This window comes from Pezoporus wallicus, unplaced genomic scaffold (assembly GCF_028554395.1).
Source record: "Pezoporus wallicus isolate ANWC-B61680 ecotype Strahan unplaced genomic scaffold, APGP_CSIRO_Pwel_v1 contig_8702, whole genome shotgun sequence".
Classification (NCBI taxonomy): domain Eukaryota; kingdom Metazoa; phylum Chordata; class Aves; order Psittaciformes; family Psittacidae; genus Pezoporus; species Pezoporus wallicus.
In genome coordinates this window covers 2,000,773-2,013,217 of record NW_026636754.1, presented here as the reverse complement: position 1 = coordinate 2,013,217, position 12,445 = coordinate 2,000,773, and the positions used below count along the sequence as shown (strand labels likewise).

At 51.8% G+C, this 12,445-nt stretch overlaps 1 protein-coding gene across 4 annotated transcripts in view; it reads right to left on the bottom strand.

The window, feature by feature from the left end:
- Window positions 1-12,445, bottom strand: part of LOC130595064 (septin-9-like) — a 131,830-nt gene that overhangs the window by 85,815 nt on the left and 33,570 nt on the right. The window contains exon 1 of one of the 4 annotated variants that reach the window (XM_057401431.1): window positions 7,471-7,599. The exons of 2 other annotated variants lie outside the window; for them this stretch is intronic. In XM_057401431.1, the coding sequence (XP_057257414.1) occupies window positions 7,471-7,492 (22 nt within the window). In that variant the 5' untranslated portion in view covers window positions 7,493-7,599. Of the gene's footprint in view, window positions 1-7,014; window positions 7,131-7,470; window positions 7,600-12,445 lie in introns of those variants that run through there. One more of the 4 variants, XM_057401427.1, reaches the window with a different exon arrangement.

Genomic DNA, 12,445 nt, shown 5'->3' with positions numbered 1-12,445 from the left:
TGAAATGCAGAATGACACCCCCCCCTCCACTCCCCGGGGTCTTGCAAAGTCGGTCCAGGGACCTCAGTCATCGGGCTGCAGCAGGTACCTACTTCTTGGAGGCAATCAGGTGGTTTGTGAAGCCAACCTAGATGCTTCTTAAGCAGGACTCCCCTCCACACATGTGCTAAAAAAGCAGCAGGGAGTTTCTGGAGTGCTCTCTGTAGGGTGCAGGTTTGCAAAGGCCCAGCTGGAGCAGCTCAAAAAGCCTCTTCTTTACAGGCAGTGTAGTCAAGGAAACAGGTCTCTGGACTGGGAAGGGGAAGATCTGAGCTGATGGCTTGTGCAGCCCCAGGCAATTCTCTCTGTCTCTGCACAAGTTATCAGGACTTTGTCTCCAGGTACACCCCCAGCAGTCATCACCCAAAATCAATGACCAGAGCTGGGGTCCCAACAGCACTGTCACAGCAACACCAGTAACAGAGTGGTCTGCAAAAAACACCCCTGGGCAGGAAAAAGCACTTCCATGGTCTTGGATGAGTCTCGCAGGCCAGGTTCCATGAGGGCAGGCAGCAGGGTAGCAGCAGCACAATGCTCTCCTTTCAACACTGCTTAGATTAGAAGATCTGGAAAACTCTTTGCTTACAGATTGGGTAGAGCCAGAGACGAGCTGGTACAACAGCTCAAGGACTGGGCAGCACCAGGTGCTTCTGAGGAAGGTGCAGAGATACAGACCCTCACACAGGACCCCTGATATCAAACAGGGACATGCCCAACCTCAAAGTCCAAACTAACGTCTCAAAGACAGAGAAGTGGGGAAGCCTGTGACTTGCTGCAAGTCACACAAGTGAGTGGCACAGGGACAGAATCGCAGAGCCAGGAACCACCAGCAGCCTTAACCCACATCATTGTGCAGCTCTGCCCAACACGCTGATCACCACTCTGATGGTAAAGCAGAAATGGGCCCGGGGCATAAAGCCAGGGTCCAAGTCCTGATCCAGGCCTCCCAGCTTTCAGTTTCACACTACTCCACTCCCCAGGAGATGCCTTCCAGCTTCTAAGGTGTCCTCAAAGCAAGCATCGCTGGCCAAGCATTCAGGATTTGAACTCTTTCCATTTGTCGCCCTAAACCATCCTGATGGACTCAAACCATGGATGCCCCATCCCTGGCAGTGTTCAAGGCCAGGTTGTATGGGGCTTGGAGCAACCTAGTGTGGCGGAAGGTGTCCCTGCCCATGGCAGGGAACTGGAATCAGATGAGCTTTAACATCCCTTCCAACCCAAACTGATTCATATGATTAATATGATTCTATGAAATACACCTTGACAAAGGCTTCAGCGGAGATGCTTAGCCACCGTGAGACCTGTCTGTGTAGCACCAGCTTCCCATGGACATGGACCAGGCCAAGAGGAAAAAATAAGAATCTTATTTTGATACAAAAAAGGTTTGTTTTTTTTTTTACAGAGAGAACAACCAATCACTGGAACAACCTCCCCAGGGACATGGTAGAGACCCCAGAGCTGGAGGTTTTCAAGATGGGATTGGACACAATGCTATGTATTTTCATCTAGGCTCTCTTTCGCACAGCAGCCAGGACCAGGGGATGTGTTGAGGTCCCTGCCAACCTGGGCTGTTCTGTAACTATGAAAAAATGCACTTTCAGTTTTATTATGTGATTGTAAAACTAATGCATTTTATTCACCTATAAAATCATACCCATTCACCCCAAGCCACAACCTGACCAGAGCTGTTCAGAAGTCTCTTAGCATCTCTTAGAACACTCTTACCATCAGCATCCCGTGGCTCTCTTGAATGTTACACTAAAGGGCTGTTTCGCTTCATCTGCCACTCAAACAGCAGCTCCATCCAGCAGAAAGGTCTCACACAGTGCTTCTGTGCCAGGGATGCGGCACCTGGGTGGTGGCACAGGACATAAATATAACAGCCTGAAGTGCTAAGGAAGAGGCAGTGGGGATGCTGTATCCCACTCAGAGATGACCATACGGAAGTTAATTTTCAGTGTCAGATCTTAGGCAGGAAGCTGCCCTTGCAAAAAGAAGCTGTTGGGAAGAAACATGGCCATAACCCTAGAAACTCAGTGGAAAGGTGTCATTGTCTATGGATGTTGATTAAGCATGTATGTAAAGGCTGCTGTCTCCATCAGCTGGCCAGAGCTGCCATCAAGCACTAGTGGTATGGGTGGACCAGCTTCAGATCCCATGCAGACACCACTTCGCCTATGGAGAGCTTCAGCACAGAGACCCACACAACAGATCCTTACCTGATACCAAAGGGTAATAGAAGCACAAACACCTTTTCCCAGGGATTTACAGAAAACCTGGGGCAGAGCAGAAATGTCGCCTATGTTTTCTCAGGTGACTGTTCCCAAGATGGGACTCAGTGCCCATCAGGACCTTCCCTATTGCCCATACGATGCTGGAGTCCGGCTGTACAGCCCCAAGGCCAAGAGCAGCACTCACAGCACAAGCCATCCCTGCTCTCTAACAGACTGTCCATTACTTACAGCTGTAAGAACCACGTGGAGAAGCCAACAGGACATAGATATAGTGTTTCTGAGATCATTAAGGCAACAGAAGACATGTGTTGACCCAGACATACTTCCCTAACTACGTACTTGCTCCTACTCAGCATTATGGTATGCTGGACCTTGGAAGCGCCCTCACTTGCATGAGAAATGTCCTCCCTCACCCCAGCAGCATGGGAATCGCTCTGCTGGGAGGCTCCAGGTCATCCAATGAAGCACAAAGCAGAAGGACAGGCAGCAAAGGAGCCCCTGCCCCAGGGCGAGCCAAGTTCAGGTGTCAGCTGAGTGGTGTCAGGAAGTGTTACCTGCGCTGCCAGGCAAGACATGAGATGTGCCCCGCAATGGGATTGTGTTTAAAATGGAGATGAACAGCAAGTCGGGCAGATTTAAGAGCAGCCATCAGGAAATGGGTAATGCTTCATACCTTGAAAGGCCTCAGACAAATGCAGGAATGCATCTGCTGGCCAGGCAGGAGCAGGCAGCCAGGAGTGGGCTGGGAGCAGCGTGGAGCATTGCTGTGAGCACAACTGTCTGCAGAGGCTGCAGCCCCTGAAACCCAAACCCTTCCCTGAGAGAGGGCCTGCATGGACCATGGACTGTTAAATGAGCCAAGCCCCCCTGTCACAACAGGTTCGTACAGAGCATCCAGGGTGAAGGTAAAGACCTGAAGAAGAAACTCGGGGGAGAATCTGCAGCAAACCGCAGAGGTCAGCAGCAGGTAGGGACACAAGCAGTGGGGCACTGACAGCAGAAGGGAGGGCTAAGGACAGACCAACAGCCACCAGCAAAGGTAGGACAGGAAGGGAAGTGTCCCTGGATGCCAGGCCTGGATGAATGTAGTGGGATCTAACGGGAGGTAGAACCACACAGACTGTAAATGCCTCATCAGGTGTTCCACATGTGTGAGGTGCTGCAAGCCAGAGGAGAAAGAAAACTGACTCGTAAAACAAGGTGTATAGCTGTGAGAACAGCACTGGAAAGAAACAGGTCAGGCATTTATCTGCCGTTTCCTAGGAATAACAGGGACACCAAGAAACCTGCGACAGACAAGATAGCCAAGAGTGATCAGAGCAACCCCAATCCCGCTGCCCTGCTACACATCTGTAACAGTAACTTGTACTCAAAAATAAGAAAGAAAAAAAGACCTAAGCACATTCCCTGCCAGCAGCCCTTCACATCCCCAGCAGTCACACACAGCATCACCACTTCCCTTTCCTCTTGCCCAGCCCAGGGGTCCTTCCCAGGTGGCTCCAAGGACTATTGCTGGTGCTCTGTCTTGCTGTATTTAGCCTGAAGGCTGCTGCCTGCGCAGCCTCCACAAAGCAGCATTGCAAACAGGGGCTGTCTCCTTGCTGCTTGGATCGTTGAAGTGAGCAGTATGATGTATAAAACCTTGATAAATTCTGTACAAACATGTACACACAAATCTATCTATAGTGGATATGTAACTGACAGGTTAAGAATGCTCAGCAGTGGGTTAATAAAGAGCTCATCCTTCCTGGTATTCAGCACCTCCAGCAATCCCAGCTGCCTGCTGCTGGGCCCTGCCTCACACATGCCACTCACTGCAGCCAGGTGTTACAATCACCTACTCATCATCATCATCCTCATGAGTTAACTCTTAAGATGAGGTTTCACAGTGCCATTTCAAAGGTGACATTAATCATTTACCTGGGAGATCAGTCCTCCTGTCCCGTCACAGCTGTACCAAGACTATCACCCCATCAGTAACCAAAATCCCACTGCTTGGGGTGCTGCAGACCTTTCCTTAGCTTTTGAGAATAGGTAAGAGGCCCCACAGCATTAACAATTCAGGCATTGTAGAAAGATCTGTGCTAGTGAAAAGGGCCATCTGCTAAGGAAAGACAGGAGAGCCATCTCCAGGCCACTGCCACCAAAGCAACCCAGCAAAGCTGGGAGAAGGGCAGAAGGGAGAATCACAGCAGCCCCAGAACAAGGCTTTCAGACCCAAACCCACTGGAGAAGGATGCCTGGAAACAAATTAATTTAGAATGAAGGCTTTTTATGCAGTATTAGCTTGCAGGAATGTTGAGAGATGGGTAAATCAGATTAAAAGGAACCAGCAGGTTATATGAGGTTGCATTACACCAGCACTCACAGGCACCACCTGAGATTGGTACCTTGTACAGAGACTGAGGAAGACCCTCGCTGCTCCAGAGCTGGCAGTGAACCAGACACAGACCTACAGCATCACCTCTCACCTTCAATGGCTTCCCAAGAGACAGGATCCTGGATGGGGAACACCGTTCTGTGCAAGAAAGCCTGCGCTCTGGCTGAGCAGAGGAGACCCTAAAAGGACATGCCAAGCTCCAGCAGCTGTGGGAAAGCAGCCGTCAAAGAAGAGGCCAGGCCCTATTCCCACCCACCCTGGTGTGCCCTCATCCCATCCAACAGCCCCACTCTCAGCTCAGGACTCAGCTATTCCCACCCACAGCAGAGTATTAATTAAAAGCATGTTTGGAGCCGGAACAGTGACTGGGACGTGCCCCCCAGCACTGCGCAGATCTGCTTTCATCCGAGTCATCTTTCAGTCAGTCACTAAGGCTGTCCTGCTGCCTGCATGGCTGGGGGAGCCCAGGGCAGGCTGAGATCTGCTCCCTGCTCCAATCCTCCCCAGCACAGTGGTGCCAGAGCTACAGGCCCTACAAGACCTTTGGAGCACATCAGCTGGCACAGCCTGCTCATGTGCTGGCAAGGACCAGTGTGAGCCAAGCAGCTCACCCTGTGAATCCATGCTGCACCATGGACCTGAAGCGACAGTGTGACCTGGTGATATTGTCACTTTTCTGCCCAGAACCTCCTTAAGCACAGTTTTCTATGGGTTTAGCATTCCTTCCCACACTGCTGCAACTGAGCAGCTTTACCTGCATGCAGTAAGGAGGAACCTGTAGAGAAGGCCTGAAATCAGCCCTTCAACCCATCTATTTCCCCATCCCACATTTCACGCCAGAGCCATGTATCAGAAACACCACCGAAATGGCCTGCACAGCTTTGGGGTCCCACACAGCACACAGCTCACTTACTCCTGGCCCCAGCCACTGAGCACCCCTGCATGCCCTGCCTGCTGCCTGCAGCTTAGCCACATCTGAGCAACGTTTCACAAGTATTGCTTGTACTCCCAGGGGTTAGCAAGGGCACCTTTGCACAAAGACACTCGTCTGGGGTCTTCCTGTCCATGGGGTTCCTATGTGCTGCATACCCTGCGAGTGGGTGACACGAGGCTCTGTGCTCTCTGCAGCAGCTTAACACAATGTGCAGATCAAGGGCCGAGAGAAACTCACTATTGAGTGGGTTTGGGGAGAAACCCACTTTTGATGCTCCTTTGGAAAGAACCCTGAATCACATCACCAGGGAGTCCCCTTTCTCACCAGCCCCCCGCCACCTCTGCGGGGAAGAAGGGGACCCAGCGGTGCACTAAGGAGATGTGAAAGGCCAAGCCATGGTGAGCTCAAACCACCCCTGCCAGCCCCTGCTCCCTGAACATCCCAGCCAAGCCGAGGGCCGCACGCAGCAGCAGAGGCTGTCCAGCCCAAAGCCCTGTGCTCCTGAAACACCCACCAGGCTCCCAGTTACAAGCAGCTCTCAGGAATGCTTTGAAGTGGCTCAAACTAGAGAAGAAAGCACAAGCATGAGAGACGGGGAGAGGGACGAGAAGGTGCCACCCATACTCCCCAGAAGCGATGGGGAGCAGAGGATACTCCTGCAGGTAAGTCCTCATCCAGGGGTACCGGCTGCTCTCAGCACATCCCCAGATGGAACCCAGTGGGCTTGGTATGGGCCAGCCATGGGAGCAGCTTTCCCTGCCCACAGTTTCACTCCACCCTGGCTTGAGCGTTTCCTCTCATCCCTGTGGTTTCCCTCCCAGTGCTGATGCCCAGAGGCCGGCTGGGAACACCCAGGAGAAGAGGCCTCGTGCATCCTGGGTCTGTGCTGTGCTGGGGGCTGCAAGAGCAAGACCCACCTTTGGGCTGCAGCACACTGGGGCTGCAAATCCAGCACAGACACCCCCTCCCTTTCCCTCTTCAATCCTGGCCATCCTGCTCTGCATGCAGAGAGCGAGCTTCATGGGTGATGCCACACTGCCCGTCCCCTCTCCCTGCTGCTGGAAGCTGTTACAGTCACAGCATTCCCAGAAACAGCTCACTGCAACCCAACAGCTCGACATACCCGGGAGCAGTTTTTGCAACCACTTAGACATGCACCATTAGGTGGGATTTGCAGGGAAGCTGGGGAATTAAATTCATTCCCGTGCTTACCCCCTTCTATGCTCCCCCCACCCAGATGCCCCCACACGTGGTGAAGCAAACTCCAGCTCCGTGGCCGCAGCTCAGGGAACGGCCACAGGACACGCAGGCAACTTCTGCCCGGCCAGGCAGGCAGGATGGGAGGGCAAAAGCTGGGGGAAGATACTTTGGCAAGCAGAGAAAGCACAACCACAACACACACACACACACACTCAGGAGCCAACCTTCAGAGCAGAAACGCGTCTCCATGCCAAGAGCTCGGCTATTTTCCTCCCTCTTCCCAGCTCGCAGCTCTGAGCTAACAGGCTCAGCATTCATCCCCCCGTGCCGTGCGGCACATGGGAGCAGAGGGAGGGGGGGGAAAGAGAGACTCAAATGAAATCCAGACTTAGAAAGCAGTTTCTTTCTCCCCCCACTGCTTCCCCCTTCACCCCCCTCCCCGGCTTCTGCTGGAACCACCTTCTGTCTCGAGGGCTCAGGAGGATGGAAAAAAAAAAGACGAAATGCAGAAAGGAAGTGTTGCAGAAAAAAAAAAAAAAAAAAGAAGAAAAGAAAAAAAATAAAGGAACGGGCTGAAATCCACCCAGAACGTGGCTGTTTCTCTTCTTAAAGTGCAGAAGCTGCTGGCAAGGTAGGAGGGCAGAGGCAGAATATAACGCGTTAAAAGATCAATAGCCTACCTGAAATCCGGTCCCTCTCCATTACTAAGGGATATATTTAGCATCCGCGTGTCACAGCCGTCCCTTTTTTCGGTGGCGTCCCCTTCTTTCCCCCACTCTCCCTCCCTCCTTCCCTTGCCTCCTCCTCCTCCTCTTCCAAAAAAAGCTCTTTGTCTGGTCTAATTTCTTCAATCTGTTGCAATCATGAATGCATCCAAATTACCACATTTCCATGTGCTGATCATATGTTTGTGCTCCAAACTGAAGTAGCTTTGTCTCTTTGAAATGAAAAGGAAGAGTAAGAGAGGAAGAGAAAGGAGGAAGAAAAAGGAAAAAGGGGGTGCATGACCCGAAAAATCCTGTAACTCCCTGGAATACTCCACCAGGCACAGGGAAACTGGAAATCCCGAGTCCTCTGTAAAAGTCTTAAAGCTACAGCATGCGAGTGTCCAGGGGAGCGCTCCAGCCTCCACAGCTCCCTCCTATATCCACCAGGAGATGCTTAAGGGACTTGGCTCCTCTCAATAACAGAGCGAACAACTCGTCCAGCTTCTCAAATCTCGCCCCGCTTCCCCAGTCTTATTTTGCTGCTATTTCCTCTATCCCCTCCTCCTTCCTTGGCTCCAGCATTATAAAAGAGTGCAGATCCTGCACGTTCCCCCACCCTGCCAGGTCTGAAGTTTCGATTCATGCATAAACTATTCAGCTGATGAAGGCTGACTTCATTCCAAGCACAGCATCACGGGCTGCTGCTGCTGCTGCTACCAGGCAGGACCCGAGCACCGCATATGTTTACTCGCCCTGTGCAACCCACTGGAGAGCTTCACTGCCAGCCCTGGCACTGAGCCTCTTCGCCTTCCTTCCCCTGCAGAGCTGTGATACAAGAGGATTTCTGCAGCCAGCCCAAAAGCGATAGTGAAAGTGGGCAGTTCTTCATCTTCTCCTTGGTCCCACAGTGGAGTGAGGTGGGATTTGAAAGCAGTTTTCCTTCCCTATGATGCCTTGGCAGGGCACGGGGGTGCAGAGGGAGCAGGGCAGCCCTGTAGAGCCTGTTGCCAGCTCCTCCTCTCCCAGGCCAGGGTGGAGGGATGCGACAGTGATGGGCTGGCCCGCTTGGAAAGTTCCAGATGGCCAATGGCCAGGGCAGGCAGCGGGGACACTGTGTCAGCACCTCCACTGAGACAGTGCCCACACTGCTGCCCAAACCTCCCTTTTTGACCCTCCTGAGTCATCCGCACCGGTTCCTATTGACAGTGGAGCCTGAGTCACCAGCCAGATGTGAGGACACAGCCTCCAAACCCAGAGCTGGGGAACAAGCCATCCCAGAGGCAGGGATGGCAGATGCCAGCAGGGATAGCATGGCCGTTACACAGGCCAAGGTGTGCTGGCAGGACCCCTGCATGCTCCACACATCACACGTGACACGTTTTGCCTCAAATCACTCACAGTCCACATGGAAAATCACAAGTGTGATAGCAGTGACAGAGCCTGGCTCTCCATTCACTGCCCCAGCGTGACAGAAGGATCAATGCTTTCCTGTGTGGATGAATAAGCTTCCAAGGAAAGACTCCAGGTGTTACAGGAACTGCTGGGACCTTTGGACAGCCTGGACCTCCATTGTGTTTCAATAGCGTGTGTCTCCCCCATACAGCAGCTGATGGAGTGTCACTGTCACCAAACAGCCAATGCTAAGCAGTGGGGTCAATCCAGCTCCTCCAGCCCAAAATCCTGTTCATTTGCTATTAAAGCTGCCAGTGCCCAAGGCATCAGAGAGGGGACAATCAGCAATGTTTTCCCACGAACAGGCTGAAACCATGTTTCCTGCCTTAGACGTCAAAGATGCCAAACACAAAGTGAGGACCCAGGGGAGCTGCGTGGCCTCATGTAGCACAAAATCTGTTCCACTGCCTCCACCGAGCAGAGCAGCCTGTATTGCCAAACCCCTTACACTGGAGAGGGAGGGAAAAGCTCAGGGGAAGTATCAAGAAAGGAAGAAGGTGAATGGAAAGGAAGAAGGGATGAGGGCAGCACACACATTTCAGCCTGTAGGTTTTAACCCATCACGATCCAGGTGATTAGGAGAGACAGAGCAAAGGCATCATTTCTGGCAGGGCAGATCACCATGAGACACTCAGGGAAGTGAATCCAAATGATGATTAATGCAATCGACCTTGAAATTCATATAACCTTCAGGCAGATACTCTCATTCAAACTTCAAATCCTCAAGCAAAGGATTCACTTTAAAGGTGCAGTGGTGTCTCTGAAGCAGTGCTTGCAAAGTGCTCCTGCCACAGGCAGTGGTGACACTGGGGTGTCTGTTGGAGGGAGGGGAGTGCTCAGCCTCACCATGCCCATGACTGGGTGTTGGGGTTTTCTCCCTTCAAAGGTGCAGTTCAGCAACCTGTATGTTACAGGGCTGGGGGTCTCCCACCCTCCCTGGGTTTGAGAAGCTCACCACATGCCTGTTTAAATGAGTTTTCGGTGGTCTGTGCACTGCGCAAGTCTATATAAAGATAATTTATACTGCGTTTTCTAATACTGCTTTTAAAAGGGTTGGTGGGGGGGGAGGAAGTCAAGCACATCTAAGTCTTGGGAAGGGCACAGAGAGCTCTCCCCTGGTTCAGGCTGTTTTATTGGGGTTCAAGGCCCCCCAGGCCTGTCCTTTGGCAAAGCCACCAGGAGAGGGAAGAGGCAGGAGCAACCTTTAGGCAACCACTGCTATCTGCCGTAAAGATAAATCCAGCTTCCATTTGCAAACAAGCAGCTGAAAGCAAGCAAGAGCCTTGCTCCCACACTGCCCTGTGCTTGCAGAGGCTGGCACAGGGAGGCATACGCTTTCCCTTGCCCCACCTCACAGGTTTAAATATTAACCACAGATGGCAGCCAGAGGAAGCATTGCCAGGTACAGAGAAAGCTAGGAAGGAAACCACAGTAAGGAAAGCAACCCAAACCCTGTTCCAGGCTTAGCCTGAATTCTTTCTCTCTCACACCTTTCCTAGACTAACCCAGCAATGCCCAAGCCCTTTGCTGAACTGTAAACTGCTTGTTGTGTATGAACACATAGGGAAGGTGCTGTGAAGACAGCACAAACTCACACCCCTCCCAGAGCCCAGGACATCACTGCGTAGCCAGGAGGGGATTTAGGGCTAGTTACACTGTCACCAGCCACAGCAGCTGCCACCATGGTACAGATGCCTGCAGGTATGAACTCAGATCCTGTTTGCAATTCCTTGTCTGTCTCACGAGGTTTATGCTGTGATTAGTTCAACCAACAGAAGTGTTATTTGCTTTTCTACCCAGTTCACACACACAGCCCCATAGTCACCACTCGCCACTCCCAACCAGGCTAGTAGCAAACCCCAGCCCTGCTGCTGAGTGAGCTGGAAAGGGTGAACGTGGCAAGTCCATGCAGTGATACAGGTTCTGCATTGACAAAAGTGCTGGGAAGCAGCCAGAGCAGCCAAAGACCTCCAGGGCCTGGAGAGGCACGAAAAATGGGGGTTCAGCTGACTCTTTCACTAGCTCAGCTATCTGCAGTGCTAGCGAGCTGCAACAAGAGGACAGAGGGGAGGACAGAGCAGAGCAGATCTAAATCAACTTACGGACAGTGAAGCATTTTCACATGAGGAAATACAGGTCCAAACTCAAACAGTGCAATCAAATGCTCATCCATTATATTCCCCCTATGCCGTTTACCCCCAGGCTGGACCCAGCCAGCAGATGACATTATCTGAGCCTTTGCTGTTTGCTCCAAAAAACTTTCATTTACATTTATATGAGCCTTGAGGATAAGGAAGGAAAAACATGCTGGCTAAAATTCTTGGTTTGTCTTTTTTCCACATGAAAAAACAACGAAAAGCAAACCCCAAAGCAAGGAGATCCCCTCTTTCCTAGGTACCCTGGGTTCAGATGTAGCAGTCATTTTTCTCCTTTTTAGTAGCTGGTGCAGTGTTGTGTTTTTGACTTCACCCTGAGAACAACGCTGATAACACACTGGTGCTTTTAGTTGTTGCTCAGTAATGTTTACTCTGATCAAGGACTTTTCAGTCTCATGCTCTGACAGTGAGGAGGGGCATGGGAAGCCGGGAGGAAGCAGAGCCAGGACACTTGACCCAAACCAGCCAAAGGCGTATTCCATACCACAGCACGTCATGCCCAGTATAGAAACTGGGGACAGTTACCCAGAAGGGCCAGATCGCTGCTCAGGTTGGGCTGGGTATGAGTCGGCAGGTGGTGAGCAGTTGTATTCTCTTCCCTTGTTACTTCCCCTATCACTTCCCTTATCATTATTACTATTGGTGGTAGCAGCAGTGGTTTGTGTTATACCTTAGTTACTGGACTGTTCTTAACTCAACCCGTGGGGGTTATATTCTTTTGATTCTCTTCGCCATCCCTCCTGGAGTGGGGGAGAAAAAGGCAGGGAGCGAGGGAGTGGCTGCATGGTTCTAAGTTACCGGCTGGGCTTAAACCCCGACACCAGGGAGGTGCTTATCCTCTGAATGCTGCTGGCTTGCTCTTTTGCCAGTTGTGTTTTCTTCATCTCCTCACACGTCCACCACCCCCTCCCAGCTGGGCTGGAGCTGTTCTGCCCTGGACCACAGCTTTTGGTTGCCAAGCACTGTTTTGCCCATCCCTCCTTATTTTCTCAACACAGGGAACCACAGATCCTCCCAAGTTACTTCTTTACCCAAGCCAAAGCCTATGCCCAGGACACAGAGCGCATCACCACCCAGAAGCACATATGACAATTGCAGCAGGGGATTGCTAAAACAGCAGCTGCACATCTCCCCTCCTGCCCTTAGCCCATGCAGCACCTCTAGATGATGCCTATACAAGTGCTCCTGTGTTCTGTCTCATCCCATAGAGGGATGTATCTTTAAGGAAAGCCCCTGTTAGAGCTCTCCTCTGTGCTGGCTCTCAACCTCTCTGCCTGAAAGGCTCAAACTGCCGGAAATCCCTTGCATATCCTCCTGGGCTCTCTGCTCATGCTTTAGCA